Raw genomic sequence first — 21,667 nt, forward strand, 5'->3', positions numbered from 1 at the left:
CATTTATATATATTTGTTATCACTTTTCTTCATTAGGTTGAAGCTAGTTTTGTTGCAGAATTGCAAATGTTTGGTACTTGTTGGAACTATGAAAGTAATACAGGTAAATTTAAAGAATTTAGACTTTAACTTTATTAATAGAAAAGATAATCCCAAATGTCAAGGTGAAAGTGGACATTGTAGATTCTAAACACCCATGTGAAAGCAACAGTCTTCTATGGTGAGAGGATGCCATACTTAGCATTAATGCTCTTGTTATTATATGGATTATGGCTTTTTTTATCATTATTTTCACTATTTTGATATTCAACAACCAACATTGATAACAACTAATATAAAACTCTCACTTTTTATGAATCCTATATCATATTAATTTACTTATTTAATTTTTGTTATATTTGTTATCAATTGTAGGTCTCATGGTTATCATTTAACAGCAGGTTGTTAGCAGCAGTTTTGTAGAAAAATGAAGGATGACTGTCAATGGTAAATATATACATTTTAGGATAATTACATGTAGTTTCCTTTGAAAAAAAACTTAGGTTTCATTTGAGACTTTTTAATCTGATAATGGTGTTTTGCAGGCATTTATAACATTTCTTTTTGGACAATCTATTTATTAGACTCAACTATAAAATGTAGGATCATGTAAACTTATACACAGATGTCACTGACCTACATTTTCCACTTCACTGACTTTGGTTACATTAAACATCCAATTTCATATACAACAAATATATTGTCAATTATACTGCACTCGTTCTTTTTGAGCAGTCAAAATGCGTTGACTGTATATGTCTATGCCATATACAGTCACTGACCTGATATCACTTTTCCTCATGAATATTTAAATAGAAATTGTCGAAATTATATTTAATTATTCATACGACCTCTTCAACCTGTTCTTGTTTCCAATGTAAACAACGATGCGTTTAACGACTCAAACTTGTTTCTTTTGCAATTTTTGGGAAAACATATTTCACTTATTAATATTTTTTGTTTGCAACCTATAAATCATTATGTTCTATGTTTATTGTTGATATTTTAGTCTGCAACGAATTCGTTCACCATTGATTGCGGTAATGATGTACATTTCATCTTGTTATATATTTCTCCGTCTGTGTGATATGAGGCCTTTTTAAAGGGGGATTTTCCCAATATTTAAATCAAATAAATATACATTAACACAATAAACAACAATTGAAAATGTTTTTTTAGATTGCAGTATAAAGACAACAATAGTGCATTGACTTGACATATCAACGATATAAGGATTCGGCCCGTTTCTAAGCCTCATCCTTATATAGTTGATATGTCAAGTCAATGCACTATTATTGTTTATTTATTGCATTCCAAATTGCCATTGTACACAAAACAAAAACCACTAAAATGGATGGCCATCATATGCAAAAGCAATATTAAATGCATACCCATCAGCTGACTTAATTATTGCAATCACTTCAAAAACCTGGCCATATATCATATTATAAAACTCTTAATGAGTACCTTTGTTAGTCAGGTATAATATAATCTTTTTAAATTGATGTTGTAATGCATGATTGGATTAATTTTGCACTCACTGAAATATTATATAGATTTAGTAGTTTATTAGTATATATTACACCTTTTCATTACAAATAAATAAATTAAACTTTCAGGTAAATGCAGCAATAGAATGTTCCCCTGGAAAATTTACGCAGAAAATTTGGGAAAATATGAATAAGAAATTAGAGAGGCAAACAGATAACCAGAAAACACGGATTTTAAAAGAAAAGAATTGCCACTAATAGTAACATGATATATCTGAATGGGAGGAACATGTACTATTCAATATGGAAGGATTGACAATTTTGACTGAGAACAAAGTGAACTCTAATAATGCTATGACTATCAATAAGTACTTGACTGAATCAGAGGAGTAAACTATTTACATATTTGTAAATATAACAGTTATATGTTTGCTTGATTATTGAGGCATTCAAAATAAAGAAAGTTAAAAAAACCTTTGAAAAAGTTATTATTTCATCATTTTTTGGTTATGTTACTATGACAACTGAAATATATAATGTATTATCATTATGCTTCATCAAACTTAAATCATTAACTGAGGAAAAGGTGACAAAGTCTTTTTTAATCCATTTACTTGCATGACTGTTACCTATGAATCGATAATTTAAAAAAATATATTTGGTGATTTTCGCTAACTTCTGAGTAATTTATTTTGCTCATTTAAGACCACAGTAATGCTAATATAAGCTGCATTACAATGTATCATAGTATTTGTTTACATTTACATAGAAGCCATGTGTTGTTGCTCTGAAATCATGGTATTTGATCTGCCATTGTCTGTTAGGTTGTTTATCTTGCACATCAGAACAATGCAAAAACTTGAATTTTCCAACTTCATGTCCTGTTGCCATGGTAACCGTTGTTCATAGAAACCAAAAAATTGTTCTGATTTGATTGCCTTGTGAAACTGTATTATTCTGTGTTAGTTTAACAAAGGATATGACAACATATGTAACACTTTGATCTCCGATGATGAAATATATACAAAAAACTGCTGTTGATCACGTTTCGTTAGGGGTCACAAAAACGTTTTTCGGGCAAAAAATAGTCTGGTGACCCATATTTTTTTTAATTTCTTTTTAAAGCTCATTGTTATGACCATCTTATGTCAAATTTAAAAAAATATTCATTGGACCATTTTTTTGGAAATTTAGGAAAAATAGAAATTTTTAACAAAATCTGTGTTTTTTTTGTGGAGCAGTGTTGATGAAATTAGAGCCGAAATCAATGAAAATGAATAAAACTGCCATTATTTGTGTTTTATTTACATTTTAAATAATAATTTTGTAATAAATGAAGAACAAACCCTTCAAAATACTTTCAAAGCCTAAAAAAAAGTCCAGAGTTTCTACATCAGGTATGTATTTATGCATACACGTGATGTACCAACTTTGGTGACCGTTACCATGGAAACGATTCTGGTGACATACTATTTTTAATTCAAATTTTCATAGAGGCCATTGCATAGTATATGTATGCAAATTTTAAGAAAAATTCAATGGTGAAAAAAAAATTTGCTATATCTGTAGGGATCTACCTTAAGTCAGTTTTTTGAGAATTTTTTTGAAGTGACTCTGTGGATATGTAAAACATCATACTTTGAACGACAAAATCATTTCATTTATTAATATTATTTTTACTTATGAAACTTAAATACTATGAATGACAAAACTATTTTATTCAATAATACTACTTTTTCTGTTAAGTCTGTTTGTTTATGATATACATTTGACGTGAAACTGTACTTATGTATCCGGTCATACTTTGAACCACACAATTATTTTATTTATTATTATGACTTTTACTGTAAAATCTGTTTTTTGTTTATCTACTTTACGTGACTCATACTTTGAACGACACAATTATTTTTATGTCTACCTGTGCGAATTTCAAACGCTCAATTTCACACCAGCACTGAAAACCTTCTATCCTTTACTGGTAGGCTTTACATAGGTAAATTAAGTTGTATAAGAAAAGCAAAATGAGTATGTTAAATTTGATGTATGCCTTTTTGTGCTTCTTCGCTACATTTGTTGTTTTTATAGTGATATTAAGATGATAACACAATATTGACTGCTGTACCCCTATTTTGTGACATTTTAACTCTTTTTGAGTATGTTTGTTTTGTTCATGCATCGTTGACAATGTAATGGAATTTGATGCGACTGTTATACAAGTGAGAGGTTTAGCTAGCTATAAAACCAAGTTCAATCCACCATTTTCTACATTAAAAAATGCCTGTACCAAGTCAGGAATATGACAGTTGTTATCAATTCGTTTGATGTGTTTGAACTTATGATTTTGCCTTTTGATTTTTGATTTTCCTTTTTGAACTTTCCTTCAGTATTTTTGTGTTTTTACTTTTGACCGTTCATTAAAAAAAATCACTTGCACTATTAAAGGAGAGGAAACAGAAAACCTGCATGAATAATATACTTTATATATAAAATGTTCAATTTGTTATGATATCTGCATAAATATTGTTTGTGCATATATTTGTATTGTTTAGTTCATATATGCCTCCAACCCCTCGGCGTATAAATATGCATAATGAATAAATAAATATTTGTGTTTTTATTTAATATTTGTACGGTGAAATTCATTTTTTTCCTTTTTTTTTTAGATAAACATTACCCCCAAGGGTGACTGGGGAATAGAAAGATGGTCATGTGGTCTTCTTCCGACCGACAGTAAAACACTTGCCGAAGTTGGACGTTCGTTTGGCTGTGTGGGTTGTATCAAGTTCGCAGTCACGTCCGGTCAGATTGGGGACGTTAAATCCGATGCCTCGTGTAAGGAGAGTGCCACGCTCTTTGCACGTTAAGAACCCCTACAACAACTCTTTGAGGGGTCCGTAGGTGGCCCGTTGCAAGGCAAAATGTCTGTCCCTATCCAATATACCCTCATTTTCCTGTGGCAGTCCAAATTTCCCCGAACATCATCCCAGATGGCCTCTATTATTTCAAGACCACCCTTTAGTATTTATTGTGAACTTGTTCTCGTCCTGAATATGCATGAAATATTTGCCACTGGACATTAGGCAACCAAAAATCAATCAATCATTTTTGATAGACATTAAAAATTGAATCCCCGTTTTTTTTCATCGTATCTAATAAACTGTAAATATATAACTTTTTCAAATGACTTTTTTTATATCATTGTTTCCTCTATTTAAATTATGTATTTCATTGATGGTATTATGACGATTTTATGATTATCTCCAATTAACTGCAATACAAAGAATAGGCTACCTTTATCCTTTTAATTAGAGAAGTTTCAGGAAACAACTGGTGATTATATATTGCAGTATAATAATCACATGATAATAAATAACAGTGGTATTTAATGACAACCTGATAACATTTTAATGATATCCCGTTAGTAAAGCAGCTTGAGTTAATGCTGATGAACTCCATGTGACAAATGCATACCAAATAAAATGTCAAGTACCGCCTCTTTTTAAATAAATTGATTAAAAAGTACATATATATCTGGTAAAAGTAAAATCACAAAAATACTGATCTTAGAGGAAAATAAATTCAGAAAGTCCATAATCACATGGCAAGATCAAATAACAAAACGCATCAAAAACGAATTGACATGAACTGTCATATGCCTGACTTGATGCAGGCATTTTCAAATGTAGAAAATGGTGGATTAAACCTGGTAAGAAAATGGTAGATTAAACCTGGTAAGAAACTTAAAATATAATCATCGTCTTTTAATATTTTTAAATTGTTTCACGAATTTCTCTTTAAATCCGCTTTAATATTTTTATACTATCGTCCACAAATGGGCGGGCACAGACCATTGTGTCGAGTGTTCCCGTGTTGTCACTACCAGACAACACGCACTCCCAGTGAAAGATGGATACACAGAGTTTGTAATACAGGTGTGTAATTTATTAATTAAATTTTAATATATTAAATTTTAAAAAAATATATTTTTCAACGAATTTTTATCTAAGAACTTTGTTTATAGGGTATATTTATGAAACCAACATTCCTATCATTTATATGAGATAGTTATTTAGTAAGATGAATCTTCATCTTAAAATGTTTATGAAAAAAAATGCTACATACAGTTATCTTATTTATATTTTAAGCCTTGTTGAAGTTTGAAAAAGTAATATTGAAGGTTCATTGTACGTTGATGATTTTTTAATATGTTACAGAGGCAAAAATATGAATAACATATTAAAATGGTTGATGAAACCAAATTTCTTGGGTTACTTTTCGATAAAAGGTAAACCTTTCTACCCCATATCAAAATGTTGAAATCGAGTTGTTTAAAAGCACTAGATATTTTAAAAGATGTAGGCAGTACCAACTGGGGTGCTGATCGCAACATTTTACTTAATTTATATAGATCTCTAGTTAGATCCAAACTAGATTATGGCTGACCATCGTACGCCAGCAAAGTTGTCCGTTCATTCAGTCACGAGAATACACAAACTCGCATGACTTGGCCAATTGATGCGGACAATTTTACAATGCTGCCTGTTGAAACAGAACCTACCGATAAAATATTAATTCCAAGAAAACCAACATCTTCCAAAACCAGTACTCAGTCAACTCAATCTTCCCTACAGAGCTCAATATCATCAACAACAAAAAATGAGAAAAAGAAATCAAATAAAAAAGAAACAGTAGAAATACACAATTGGGTCGGTGAATCTGTCTGGGATCTTCCCAGTGACATAGATGATTCTTCCACCTCAAAAAGTCTTCCTTCATCTTCATCTAAGAAGTTAACTCCTTCGTCCAGTACAAAGTCTACTAGAGCCCCATCTCCTCTTCGTTCTCCAGAAAAGAAGGATGTACAAAAGAAGCCAGTAAATACATCCTCTCAGAAGTCTTCTGATTCGAGGTCGCGGGGTAGGGGTCGAGGCGGAGTAAAACCAGCTGCGTGTGGTCCTGGAGATCGACGATTCTCCTCGCACAACAGATTTTCAACACTTGCCGACGAAACTGAAATGGAAATCGAAAGTGTTCCGCCACCCGAAAGATCACAATCTCAGGGTGAGCGAAATAAGAATGCTGGCAAACTCGACAGCATTCGCCCTTCTATTATTAAATAATGACAAATATCATCCAATGGAATTGCCGAGGTCTTAAAATAAATCTTCTCGAGTTAACACTTCTAGTTCAGTCATTTTTACCTATTGCATTTTGTCTTCAAGAAACTCGTCTAAAAGAAAGTGACAATGTATCTTTAAAAGGATACAACATGTATAGCACATTTTCTAAGGTAGATGAACGTGCTGCAGGCGGATCATCCATTTTTGTGAAGGACAACGTCATTCATAGCACAGTCCAACTCACCACGGATCTGCAAGCAGTTGCAATTCGTTTATCATTAGACAAAACAATTACTTTATGTTCGATATATATTCCACCAAATTCAATTATAGATAAAGCAAAACTCAAAAACCTCACTGATCAATTACCCTCACCATTTATACTTATGGGCGACTTCAATGCTCACAATCCATTATGGGGTAGCAAGACTCATAATGCCAAAGGTAAGATTATTGAGGACTTTGTCTCTCAAGAAGGATTATGCATTTTTAATGATGGATCTAAAACGTATCTTCATCCTGGAAACGGGTCTTATTCTTCTATTGATATCACTATTTGCGATCCCTCTCTGCTTCTGGATTATTCATGGCGTGTTCATGATGATCTATGTGGAAGTGATCACTTTCCAATAGTACTTGAACATCTTTTTACTTCTGCCCAACAGAGAGTACCACGTTGGAAACTTGACAAGGCGGACTGGTCCTTGTTTGAGAATCTCTGTCAAGCGGAACTTCAGTCAAAGATGTTTGAGACTGTACAAGATCCAATTTTAACTTTTAATACAGTTTTAACGTCAATTGCTGACAGAACTATTCCTAAGACCTCGGCAAATCCGAAACATCCCAGCAAACCATGGTTTGATGACGCTTGTGATCAAGCCATAGGTGACCGTAAAAAATCTGAAAGACGGTTCAATCAACAACCAACGACGGAAAACTTGAGTAATTTCCGTATTTTTCGCGCTAAGGCACGGCGGACATGTAGGCAAGCCCGACGAACATCCTGGAAAAAATTTGTCTCGGGGATTACATCTCGCACTCCGATGACAAAAGTTTGGAATATGGTAAACAAAATAAAAGGTAAAAATTCTAAAGCCACTGTAAAACATTTGAAAGACGGCAATGATTTATTAACATCTGAAAAGGATATTACCAACAAGCTTGGTGAAACTTTTGCGAAGTCTTCTTCTTGTAACAACTACAGGGAAGACTTTAAAAAAGTTAAAAAAACAAAAAGAAAAAATTAAATTAAACTTTAAGTCAAAAAATGGTGAAAATTATAATAAACTATTTTCTCTTGAAGAACTTAAAACATCTCTGTCAAAAGCCCATGATACAGCTTGTGGGCCTGATAATATTCACTACCAACTCTTAAAACACTTGCCAGATTCCTCGCTAGAAGCTCTCTTGCAGCTCATGAATAACATCTGGGAATCTGGTGATTTACCATCAATCTGGAAGCTTGCAACCGTCGTGCCTATTGCAAAACCAAGTAAAGATCATACGGATCCTATTAATTATCGACCAATTGCTCTTACCAGTTGTGTCTGTAAAACACTCGAACGGATGGTCAATGATCGCCTTGTTTGGTTCTTGGAATCCAATGGGCTATTAGCCAATATCCAGTGTGGATTCCGACAGGGCCGCAGTACTCTTGATCATCTTGTTCGATTCGAATCATTTGTCCGTAATGGTTTTGCGAAAAATGAACATGTGGTGTCGGTCTTTTTCGACCTTGAGAAGGCCTATGATACTGCATGGAAATATGGTATTTTAAAAGATCTATTTGATATGTGGTTGAAAGGCAATATGCCTAATTTTATTTCTAATTTTCTCTCTAACAGACAATTTAATGTTAGAGTTAATTCGACCATGTCTGATCTGTATGATCAAGAGATGGGTGTCCCTCAGGGCAGTATTTTATCTGTTACATTATTTAGTCTTAAAATCAACAGCCTTGTTGAAGTTTTAAAAAGTAATATTGAAGGTTCATTGTACGTTGATGATTTTTTAATATGTTACAGAGGCAAAAATATGAATAACATAGAAAGACAATTACAATTAAGTCTTGGAAGAATTGAAAAATTGGCCTCGGAAAATGGTTTTAAATTTTCCACGTCAAAAACGGTCGGGATGCATTTTTGTAACAAAAGGAAATTGCATCTTGATCCAGAACTCACTTTGTACGGCAACCCAATTAAAATGGTTGATGAAACCAAATTTCTTGGGTTAATTTTCGATAAAAAGTTAACCTTTCTACCCCATATCAAAATGGTAAAATCGAGATGTTTAAAAGCTTTAGATATTTTAAAAGTTGTCGGCAGCACTGACTGGGGTGCTGATCGCAACATTTTACTTAATTTATATAGATCTCTAGTTAGATCTAAACTAGATTATGGCTCTATAGTGTATGGCTCTGCAAGGAAGTCCTACATACAGATTCTTGATGCTGTGCATCACCAGGGTTTGCGTCTCTGTCTTGGCGCATTTAAAACCTCACCAGTTGAGAGTCTGTATGTAGAGGCTGATGAGCACTCACTCTCTAACAGACGTTTGAAGCTTGGACTTCAATATGCTGTCAAACTAAAAGCCTATTCAGATAATCCTGCCTACAGCTGTGTTTTTAATCCGATTTATGAAGATATTTTTGCAAAACATGAAAATAAAATTCCTCCGTTTGGTATATGTTTAAAACCACATTTAGCTTCTTTTGATTTAAAAATCTGTTGCTCAAGTTAAAATTTGCAAATGTCCTCCATGGGAACTTCCCAAACCAAAAATGATATTTGATCTCCGTGAACACAATAAAAATAAAACAAATCCTCTTTTAATTCAGCAACACTATGCTGAAATTAAAGCCAATTATCAAGATTTTTCAACTGTCTATACTGATGGATCAAAAGATGGCGACAGAGTTGCATCTGCTGCTGTCTTCAGGGACAGAGCTGCAACTCTCCGTTTGCCATCTGATGCATCCATCTTTACTGCTGAAGCAGAAGCAATAATTTTGGCTTTGAAATTTATTGCCTCTTCAGATAAATCCAAATTTATTATATGTTCTGATTCACTTTCATGCTTACAAGCTATACAAAATACTAAAATTAAAAACCCAACAATTCTCCAAATTTTATATGTAATGAGGAATTTAAAAATTCTTCTGAAAGAAATAATATTTCTATGGGTTCCGAGTCATGTTGGAATCCTTGGAAACACAGCTGTAGACCTTGAGGCAAAGCATGCCCTGGGTGACCCTTTATCTAACTGTGATATACCATATACTGATTTTAAATCTAAAATTAGAGAATATGTGTTTAATATTTTAAAAAATGAATGGAGTAAAAAAGATGATAATAAATTACATGAAATTAAACCTAATATAGGTAAACCTTTTAATAATTTTATGTGCAGAAAAGATCAGTGTATTATTTCTAGATGTCGTATTGGTCATACTAGAATAACACACGAGTATCTTTTAAAAAAATGAAGATGAACCACAATGTGTACCTTGCAACTGCAAGTATACTATTAAACATGTTTTAATTAATTGTATTGACTTTGCTGATATTCGTAAGAAGCATTTCAATGTCAATAATATGTATGATTTATTTAATAATGTTCCATTTACAAATATTGTTGCATTTTTAAAAAAAATTGGAATTTACTATAGAATATAAAACTGTTATTATATTTAAGTCGTTTTTAATTTTTATCACGTTATTTTACTCATATTGATTTTTATTTGTAAATAATCAATTTGCTTTAGTCTAGAATTTTAGTATATTGAAGGACTTTTTGTCTTATTTTAAAAATATGCTTTAAATTGTAAACATATTCGAATTAGCTCTCGCCGCGATATAGCCTTTTTGTGCTAATGTGGCGTAAAGCAACAAACAATCAATCAATCAATTGAGGCTAATGAGCACTCACTCTCTAACAGACGTTTGAAGCTTGGACCTTTTAATAATTTTTCGTGCAGAAAAGATCAGTGTGTTATTACTAGATGTCGTATTGTTCATACTAGAATAACACACGAGTATCTTTTAAAAAATAAAGATGAACCACAATGTGTACCTTGCAACTGCTAGTAAACAATTAAACATGTTTTAAATAATTGTATTTACTTTGCTGATATTTGCATTTCAATGTTTAATAATATGTATGATTTATTTAATAATGTTCCATTTACAAATATTGTTGTATTTTAAAAGAAATTGGAACTTATTATAGAATATAAAAATGTTGTTATATTTAAGTCGTTTTTATTTTTTATCACGTTATCTTACTGATTTTTATTTGTAAATAATCAATTTTCTTTAGTCTAGAATGTTTTACCTATATTGAAGGACTTTTTGTCTTATTTTAAAAAATATGCTTTAAATTGTAAAAATATTAGAATTAGCTCTCGCCGTGATATAGTCTTTTTGTGCTAAAGCGGCGTAAAGCAACCAACAATCAATCAATCTTTTTTAATCATGTCTATTTTCATTATTTTTCCATTTTCATTTATACTTCTCATTAAACTGATCAGGCTTAGGATATTGTCAACTAACTCTTTCGTGTCGTGCTGTTTTCCTTTCCTACTGAATAGTATTAAATGTTTGTTGTTGTGATCAAGATTGATGTGTTATTTTACCATATTTATTTGCGACTTCAAAGCCGAAATGTTATCCTTTTTAGTTCAAAATTTGCTAATATTTTCCTCAATTATCTTTTTTATTTTTCCAAAATCCAACAGTTTCCAAATCCTTTAAGCATTTTACATTTTGTTAGCATTCTTTTTGTTTTAGTCTTTTGACTTTCTTCTATTATTTTTAGTCTATTTTCTTGTAGTTTTTTATGTGTCAATTTCCAAAAGTTAATAAATTTTGCATTATTTCGTACTGTTTCATTTATGATTTCACCTTTTTCCGACTCTTATTTTTCTTTTAACAATTCAGCTGTTTTGTTGTTTTTATACAACAATTTTGATTCAACAGTTGGTAAGCTACAGTGTGGAGCACGTTTCAGTTCCGCATCAAGTTGACCAAACACTCTCTCTACTGAAATATTGTTTGACGGACATGACTTGGTTGACTCAATTGAATTATCTGAAGGTTCAAAAATTTGTCAGATGGAACGAAATCTTCAAATAAAGTTTTAGATTTTTCCATTTATTTTATACAAAAAACGTTTCAAAAAAGACTCAGTAGCTGCATCAAAAGAGGATGAAGGTTTAAAAAAAATTTCAGTTACAGGACCCAGAGATAATGTTGGTCCAGGAAGAAGCTGTAAAGAATTTTGAACAGAAATGGCGGATTTTCGGAAGCTGTTGGTAAATTGGTTCCATCTGTAGAGCATTTCTGTTCTCATTCACTGCTTCTTTCCAATATGGTTTAGTAATAACTTTACAAATAATTCCTAATGCTCTACAGATGGACAAAATATTGTCATCTTGTAATGTATTAAATATAAATTTTCGGTAAAATCGATGTACATTTAGAGGTTTTAAAATAATCCATCAAATGTCTCTGCCAAAAAAAGGTTCCAGCAGCATTAAAAAAAAGTGTGTTAATATAAAAAAAAGAAGATGTGGTATGATTGCCAATGAGACAACAATCCACAAAAGACCAAAATGACACAAACATGAACAACTATAGGTCACCGTACGGCCTTCAACAATGAGCAAAGCCCATACCGCATAGTCAGCTATAAAAGGCCCCGATAAGACAATGTAAAACAATTCGAACGAGAAAACTAACGGCCTTACTTATGTAAAAAAATGAAATCGGTTACTACGGAAACTAACAATTGGAGTGTTTATTAAGCCCTTTTCTCTGAGATAGGTCGGAACATATAAGGGGTCGCCTGTGCCATCTTTAAATATAAGTTTAGATGTTGATCTAATTCGATTTTCAGTGGAGGAGAAACTCGGCCTTTCATTGCCAAAACCTTTTATTTTCAGCTCTTTTTCGATAATGACTAAGGATGTACAGAACATTTAAAAGATTCGGCTGTATTATCAGTTGATTCATTTAAAATCTTATTAACTTTTTGTTCGGTAGCACTCCTATCTGTCATAAAACTTGAAACTTTATTGAAAACTGATCCTGGAACACATATGCTTGATAAAGTCTCATTGACACATGATACATATGTGGTGGCTTTCCCATCTATGACCTCAGCAACACCTACTGTAAATGTATTTTCAGCTGTTGTTAATTGGCTTGTGTTATAATGGTGCCCTCGTTTTCTAGTGGCGTCACGCTGCATAGTAAAATTGTCAGAAGATGCCAATGCTTCATTCAAATGTTGCTGTGCAACCAGGCCAACTTCAGATGACATATTGCCTACAGTTGACCTACTTGGTAGGTCAGATATCTCAATATCAACAAGTGACAGAACTGATCTTACGACTGAATTTATAGTGTTTATATTCCCTCCGGTGGATCGCTATCCTTGCCGTGGTTGGGGGGCTTGCGTGTCTCAGTGACCCCAAGAGCTATGCAAGCTGGAGCTTCGTCTCCTGGTAGGGTTACCCATGCTGGACAGGTCGAAGGGTAGAGACCAGACTAAAGTGATCCGAACATCGTGAGATGCCCGATGTTTTAAATAAAATATGCTCTCCAACCCGTTTGCCGTGGGTTGCTACCCGTGTCGGTGGTTGACGAGATCCTTGTGGATGAGGGCTATAGCCAGACTCCTTACGGTCAGAAAATACCCGGACGGACGAGACTATAGTTCACTAAGCTGCTTTGGCTTCGATATCATCTAAACGGGAGGTCGGATGGACCCGGTTCGATCAATCGACTGGTCATGTCGAGCCCTTCAGTTAATCCTCAACAATAAGCTTTCTTGTAACAATTTTCATAATATACACATGTATTTTAAATTAAGCTATTTATATTCCAGATAACTGAGGAAGGCGATGGCTCATGGGTCAATCAAGTGGTACACTTTCTTTTTCGCTTGATGGATACGCTCTGCTTGAGTATACTATTCTTGGAACATCTGGTGCTTTATGCAGTGGATCTTGGGTGCTGATTTTGAGGACCAGCTACATTATATTTGGAGCTCGTTTTCAGCAATAGCACTTGATCCCGGTTCGCCACGGAAACACAGCATCGCCCTTGTAGGCACTCCGAGGTGGGTGGATGACAAGAATCGTGAATATTTCTCCTTTTATATGGCACAACAAAACAAACCCTCTAAATCAGCTTTAATACATAAGAAAAGAAAATGTGATGATTCAGAGCCCTGTCGGGAAGATGACAGTTGGCCCAGATTTATTGTAATAAAAGGAACAGATGAAAAACCAATTTAAAAAATATCGCCCTTTGTAATTCACAAATAAATTCAACATTCACCATGGCCTCCATCTACCTGTTCATTCTGGCCTCCATCATCTACCTGCTCATCCTGGCCGCCATCTACCTGTTCATCATGGTCTCCATCATCTACCTGCTCATCCTGGCCTCCATCTACCTGTTTATTCTGGCCTCCATCATCTACCTGCTCATCCTGGCCGCCATCTACCTGTTCATCATGGCCTCCATCATGTAACACAATATCACACACCTATACCCCCCTCCAAAAAAAAAAATTTGACCCCCAAAAAATTACCCTCATTTCAAGTAAAAGAGCCCTTAATTTTCATAAAAAAAGCAAAAAACACCCAAAAAACACAAAATTTTCTTACTCCCCAAAAAACAACAAAAAAATTCCAAAAAAAAATAAATAAAAAAACCGGGAGAACAGGTAGAGAAAGAATTCTGTGGGATTTAAGAGAAAAATAATTTCTCCAGTGTGCCCCAACCTTGATTTTTAATTAATTTTATATGAGTCTAGTAATAAAACGGATCAATACGACTACAACTTAAATTGCTTTTTACATTTGTGAAGTGCTATAGACTAAATCGATCATTGGAAATATTTACATGGTTGTCAAGAGTGTGTTTACATGTTGCCTGGGTGATGTAAACATATAGCAGACGTTTATTGACAGTGGAGAGATTGGAGTATTTCACAAGAAAATCATCTGTAGGTGTTTATTCATTCTATTATTTTGTGTTGTGAATAGATTCCGTTGTAACATTTTATTGGAATTTCGTCAATTTGATCATATACTCAAAAAATGATTGCTACACAAAATTACACATGGACGGATGAACAAAAAGCAACTATTTTAGAACATCAGGCTTTTCATATGAATATGACTACTTTTTTAAACAATGTTGTGATGGAAGGACCAACCAAGACGTTTCCGAGGAAACCAAAGAGTAATTTAAAACAAGTAATCATGACAAAGAAAACAAAGGGAGTACAAAAACGAAGTCATGAACAACTTCATGCATATTTAGTTGAAAACTTTATAGAAACAAAGAAGACGATAGAGAGAGATGTGTTTCTGTTTACACTTGAGGACATTACCACTGAAGAACAAGCGCTTGAAAAATTAAAAGACGGGTTTAAGCATCTTAAACGTCAAAATGCTCAGACTCTCTTCTTTTTTATTCAATATGGAATGTTGCTCAATGCTGTTTACAAGAAAATTTTCGAACTACGTATTCAAGGGATTATCACTATTACATGGGGTAAGTGGCTTCTTGAAAACATTGGGATTCATCCTTCCTATGCTCGAAGGTTGCGGGAATGTGCAAAATCGTTGGGAGGATACTATAAACTTTATAAAGTTGGACTTTCTTTCACCGAGATCTTCAAGCTTAAGAAAGAACTTGTAGCTTTGTTTAACAGCAGCCCAGAAATGAACACATTTTGGCAAGAAAATCCTGATATATGTTCCACACGAGAAATGGAATCATCTCAAGAAGTCATGACTCTGTCGACGCTGTAAGAAGATACGCCATTTAAATTATGTATAGTACAATACTTGTTCTTGTTGGTCATGTACAATCCCACTTGACTACCGTAATTCATAACATGGTAACGGTGACACTACAGTAGCGCCGTTGCTAAGGATTATGTGTTGACTATTAACTGATAATGGATTTTGTATTACTTTACTACCGTAATTCATAACATGGTAACGGTGACACTGCAGTAGCGCCGTTGCTAAGGATTATGTGTTGACTATTAACTGATAATGGATTTTGTATTTCTACATACCTGAGTGACTGTTATATGTACATGGATGATAATGTGTAATTTTGCAAATACTTTATCTTGTGTTTTAGTTTTTACAATTGAGTGTTATAATAAAGATTTAAAACTTAGTCATTTGTAATTCTTGTTCATAGAAAGCACCTGTTATTTCTTCGCCTTTTAAATCAATTATTTTATAAGTAAAAGGAATTGTATTTAAAACTTTTTCAATTACAAATATTTCTTTAGTCCAACGAGTAGTATAACCCTTTTCAAATTTACCCTTTTTTTTTGTTATTCTTACTCTAGTACCTGCTTCGAATTTAGGTTTTTTAATTTTCTCTTCCTTTTCTGGATATAAATTTTTATACACTGTTAATTCATTTTTTGGTTTACTTGCTTCAACAGGTGTCATTTTAATTGAAGAATGTACTGTATTATTATAATTTTTAACTAATTTATCTAATATATCATAATATTTAAAAGTTTCATTAGCAGTAAAGTATTTATACATATGTTGTTTCATTGTTCCTATCCATCGTTCCACTACACTGGATTTTTCTTCATTCTCAGTTGAATATAACTTTATGTTATTATCTTTTAACAATTCTTTTACTTGTCGATTATAAAATTCGGATCCTTTATCTGACCAAATATATATTGGTTTTCTTTCTTTAAATAATGTTTTAGAAGCTTCACTGACTGTTACTCCTGTTTTATTTTTCAAAGGGATTAACCAACCATATTTACTAAAAACATCTATAACTGCTAATAAATATTTATAGTGTTTATTTTGTTTTGAATATGGTTGCATATCTATTAAATCAACTGCCCATGTTTGATCTATTGAATGAACATAAACACGTCTTTTAGGAAAAGATTTTACAACTCTATGATGTAGTTCATCTGCTAATTTATTTGTTAGATTTGTTTTAGACATTTTGAAGTAACTAAAATGTTTTTTTTTAAAATGGATGAAAGAAAACATTGCTCTACATGTGGAGAATTCAAATTTTTGTATGAATATCATAAAGCAAATGATAAACCAAGAGGAGTTAAATGTGCATGTAAAGAATGTTTAAAACCAATAAAACAAAAACATTATCAAGAAAATAAAGAAAAATATAAAAAAGCTTTTAAAGAATTTATGGAAAGAAATCCTTTTTATAAATAAAATGTTATAACTAAAAATATAACCTAAGAAATGGGCCCTAAAAAATCGTTTAAAAATATTATAAATGAAACTATAATTGATGATATTGAAGAAGATGATATAAATAAATACATAAACTTATTAAAAGATAAAATAGTTATCAATCAATTTCCTTTGAAAATAAAGATAATAATAACAAGTGAATTTACAACTCCTATGGCATTTGATAGAATAGAAAGTCATTACTCTCATCCTGTTGAAGTTGTCCTAACACAAATCAATTTATCTACATTTTACAATAATTTGTTAGATAAATTTAAAGCTTGGGTAGATAAATTTCAAGAAAGAGGATCTGGTTTTGTTTTCGATGGTATCAAAAGTGTAAAAGTAAAACTATATAAATATGAATATCAAAGAGCTTCGTCTTATATTCCCCTTCAATTTAAATCAAGTAATATTATTAATGTCCAAAATAAAAAGGATAATAAGTGTTTTCTTTGGTCAATATTAGCAAGTTTATTTCCAGCCAATAAAGACAAACAAAGAGTAACTAAATATAAAGAATATAAAAATAAAATTAACATGAAAGGAATTGAATATCCTGTATCAATAAAAGATATCCCAAAAGTAGAGAAACAAAATAAACTAAGTATAAATGTATTTGCTTTAGAGGATCAAACAAATAAACAATCTTTACATCCAGTTTATATATCAAATGTAGAAAGTGAAAACGTAATTGATCTCTTATACATTGAAAGTAACGAAAATACTCATTATTGTCTAATTAAAGATTTAAATAGTTTTATGTGTGATAAGAATAGAAATAAATCGTTTATATGTAGAAATTGTTTGCAAGGATTTCAAAGAGAAGAAACACTAATAAAACATAAAACAATATGTTATGATAACGAACATTGTAAAACCATAATGCCAAAACCAGGAAAAAATATTCTTGAATTCAATAATCATCATTTTAAAAATAAATTACCATTTGTTATATATTGTGATTTCGAAGCATATAATATACCCATGCAATCATGTACTCCAGATCCTAATAAATCTTATATAAAACCAATAAGTAAACAAGAAATAAATAGTTATGGTATGTATGTTCATTCTGATTATCCAGAAATATATAAACCACAATACTTTTCTTATGTTGGTGATGATGCAGTAGAAAAATATGTGGAAAAAGTAATGAAGATATACAAAGAAATAACTTATAAGATCTACCTTAACGAAAAGAAAAAACCAATATTAAATAATCATGAAGAAGATGAATTTCAAGAAGCAACCGGATGTTATATTTGTGGAGAAGAATTTAAAGAAAGCGAAAAAGTAAGAGAACATAATCATCTTTCAGGTAAATATAGAGGAGCAGCGTGTCAATCGTGTAACACAAAAGAAGGTAAAGCAACAAAATTAATACCCGTGTTCTTTCATAATGGATCGAATTATGATTTCCACTTTTTAATTGAAGAATTAATGAAATATGAAGATGAATATAATAAAGTAAAACTTCTTTCTAAAAACTCAGAAAATTATATTTCTATAGATTATGGATCAAATTATAAAAAATTAAGATTCCTAGATTCATATAGATTTATGTTAAAAGGCTTATCAGATATTGCCAAATCAATGGAAGAGTTTCCTATTTTAGAAAAAGAGTTTAAAGGTAATATAGCTCTTTTAAAACAAAAAGGATTCTATCCATATGAATACATAGATTCTATAAAAAAAATTTGAAGATAAAAAACTTCCTGAAATAGAAAATTTTTATTCTAAATTAAAAAAAGAAACAATTACAAAAGAAGAGTACAAACATGCACAAAGAGTCTGGGAACATTATAATTGTAAAACTTTATTAGACTATCATAATTTATATCTCAAAACAGATGTTCTTATCTTAGCCGATGCATTCGAAAAATTTAGAAAATTCTTTATAAAATATCATGAAATAGACCCATGTTATTGTTATTCTGCACCAGGACTTACATGGCAATGTGGATTAAAATATACAGGAATAAAATTAGAATTGTTGACTGATGTTGATATGTTACAAATGTTTGAGAAAGGAATAAGAGGAGGATTTTCTGGAGTATTAGGTCCTAGACATGTAAAAGCTTACAATAAATATACTTCAAATTATGATAAAGATTATAGAATAATAGATGAACATGAAAAAAAAGAATGTTTAGAATTAATAAAAGAAGGAAAAGATTTAAATAAATTTTTTGAAAAAAATTATTTGTTGTATCTAGATGCAAATAATTTGTATGGATGGGCTATGTCTCAAAAACTTCCTACAGGAGATTTTAAATGGGAAAAAGATCCAAATTATTATAAAAAAATTCCAAAAGGAAGAGGATGTTTAATTGAATGTGATTTACAATATACAAAAAAATGTAAAAAGAAAACATATAAATATCCTTTAGCACCAGAAAAGATGAAAGTAAATAAAGAAGAATTATCTGAATACCAATTAAATTTACTTGGAAATAAACCATTAGGTAATGAAGAAAAATTATTTTTAACATTGAGAGATAAAAAAAATATATAATTCACGATAGCATTTTAAAAGAATATATAAAACTTGGAATAAAGGTAACAAAAGTTTACAGAACAATTTCATTTAAAGAATCAAATTGGTTAGCAAAATACATAAATTTCAATACAGAACAAAGAACTAAAGCAAAATCAGATTTTGAAAAAGATCTTTGGAAACTGATGAACAATAGTTTCTATGGCAAAACATTAGAAAATATCAGAGGAAGAAGTGAAATAAAATTATTTACAGACAGGGAAGAAGTAAAAAAATATATAAAAAAAACAAATTTTAAAGACTCAATAATATTTAATGATAACTTTGTTGCAATTGAAAATAATGTTACTTCTGTTAAATTTAATAAACCTATTTATTTAGGACAGGCTATATTGGATTACTCAAAACAATTAATGTATAGCTTTTATTATGATGTTGCTAATGAATTATGGGAAAAGAATGAATTAGTTGCAAGTGATACTGATAGTATGATTTTGAGTGTAAAAACCAAAGATATTTATAAAGACATGGAAGAAATGATAGATGAACTTGATACGTCTGGTTATCCAAAAGATCACCCTTTATATTCAGAAAAAAATAAAAAAGTAATTGGTAAATTTAAAGATGAACTTAATGGGAAAATTATGAATGAAATAGTTTTTTTAAAAAGTAAAGCATATTCTTTTACATTAACAGATTTAAGTGAAGAAAAAAATTAAAAGGAATTGGAAACACTACAATAAATAAAGATATTAAATTTGATGATTATAAAGATTGTTTGTTCAATAATAAAACCAAAATGAATAAAATGTGTACAATGAACTCGAGCAAACACAAAATGTTTGTTAATGAAGTAAATAAAATAAGTATGACTCCATTCGACGACAAAAGATATATTTTAGATAATGGAATAGATACTCAACCTTTTGGATTTTAATTTATTTTATTATCCAAACAATAAAACCAGTTAATGCCATACCACCAACAACAAATGCAATTTCTCTATTTTTCTGGTCTTCTGATGGAATATAAAAATCACTTAATGTAGGTTTAGGTGATAATGAAGTTAATTTTTTATTCGTGACACGATAGTATAGTTTCATTGCCTGGTCAACATCATCAAAAGTCTGAACCGCATGATGTTCCTTTTGTAATTGTTCATTTATAAAATCTAATCTTTGTATTCTTTTTTTATTCCATTCTGATTGTGCTTTTTCTAATTTTTCTATAGCTTTATCATGTCTTATTTTCTCTTCATTTGCATTACTACCAATATGTGAAAATAAATAATTACTCCCTGAAAATGCAAAAGCATTTGTTATTGCCCCACCAAGCATCATTGTTAAAGCACTTGCCATTTTATAAAAACAAAAATTACTTCATAATATCAGCAGGTATAATACCTTGCTTAATCAACATATCTTTTGTTGCCATTGCAAGTAATATATCAATGGATAACATTACAACATCATTCATATTAAAATCCACTTTTGGTGCTGGCCTCCTTAATACCTTTTTACCTATTTCTGCATATCCAACTGTTAACAATGTTTCCACTCCAGCATGATATAACATATTTGCTATTTGTTTTCCGTCTTTTTGAGTTGTCATTTTAATGTACTAAATTTAAATAAATTCAAAAGGATCAATGTCTTTCTTTTGTTTTTCTGGTTTTGTTATTTCCTTACCCACCACGATTTCTTTAATCATTCTTTCTGGTTTCTTACTTTGGTTGTAAAAAAAGAATCCCAATCCAACAATACTTATAGGAAAAAGTACAAATTTATAATCAACTAGGGAACTGGAGTGTTTCTTGACCGAAGGAATATGTTCGTTTGATTCATAATCTGTTTCTGTATCAGAATCTTTTGTTATTTGTTTGATTTTTGAATTTTCTTTTTTTAATTTTTACACTTCTTTTTTTCTCAATTCTGCATTTCTTATTCTTACTTCTGCACCTTTCTTACCAGCAGCTACTCTTTTTGGGTCTTTTGGTTTGGGTTTTTTAAATACTTCTTTTTTTCTTCTTTGTTTTCTTTTTGTTCAGGATTTTCATTCATCATTTTTTATGTCATTATTTTCATCTTTTTTTCGGAAATCGAGCGAAGCGAGTGGTTCGATATGTCTTGCTGTTGTTAATATTGCAGTAAAAGGAGCAAGATACATTCCATATCTATAGTACAGTTCACAACATGTATTAGTTAAAGCATTATTGATAAAAGGATCTTCCTCTAAGTCTTGTATC

The 21,667-nt window shown here is 31.2% G+C and overlaps 1 protein-coding gene across 1 annotated transcript; it reads left to right on the plus strand.

Moving 5' to 3' along the window:
• Positions 1-16,931: 16,931 nt before the first annotated feature.
• Positions 16,932-20,141, plus strand: LOC139484400 (uncharacterized). The gene is made up of 3 exons (XM_071268135.1): positions 16,932-18,555; positions 18,776-19,390; positions 19,804-20,141. Exons 1-3 carry the CDS (start codon positions 16,932-16,934, stop codon positions 20,139-20,141), a joined length of 2,577 nt encoding a protein of 858 aa, XP_071124236.1.
• The last annotated feature ends 1,526 nt before the right edge of the window (positions 20,142-21,667 follow it).

The sequence above is a fragment of the Mytilus edulis genome, chromosome 8, assembly GCF_963676685.1.
Source record: "Mytilus edulis chromosome 8, xbMytEdul2.2, whole genome shotgun sequence".
Taxonomy (NCBI): Eukaryota; Metazoa; Mollusca; class Bivalvia; order Mytilida; family Mytilidae; genus Mytilus; species Mytilus edulis.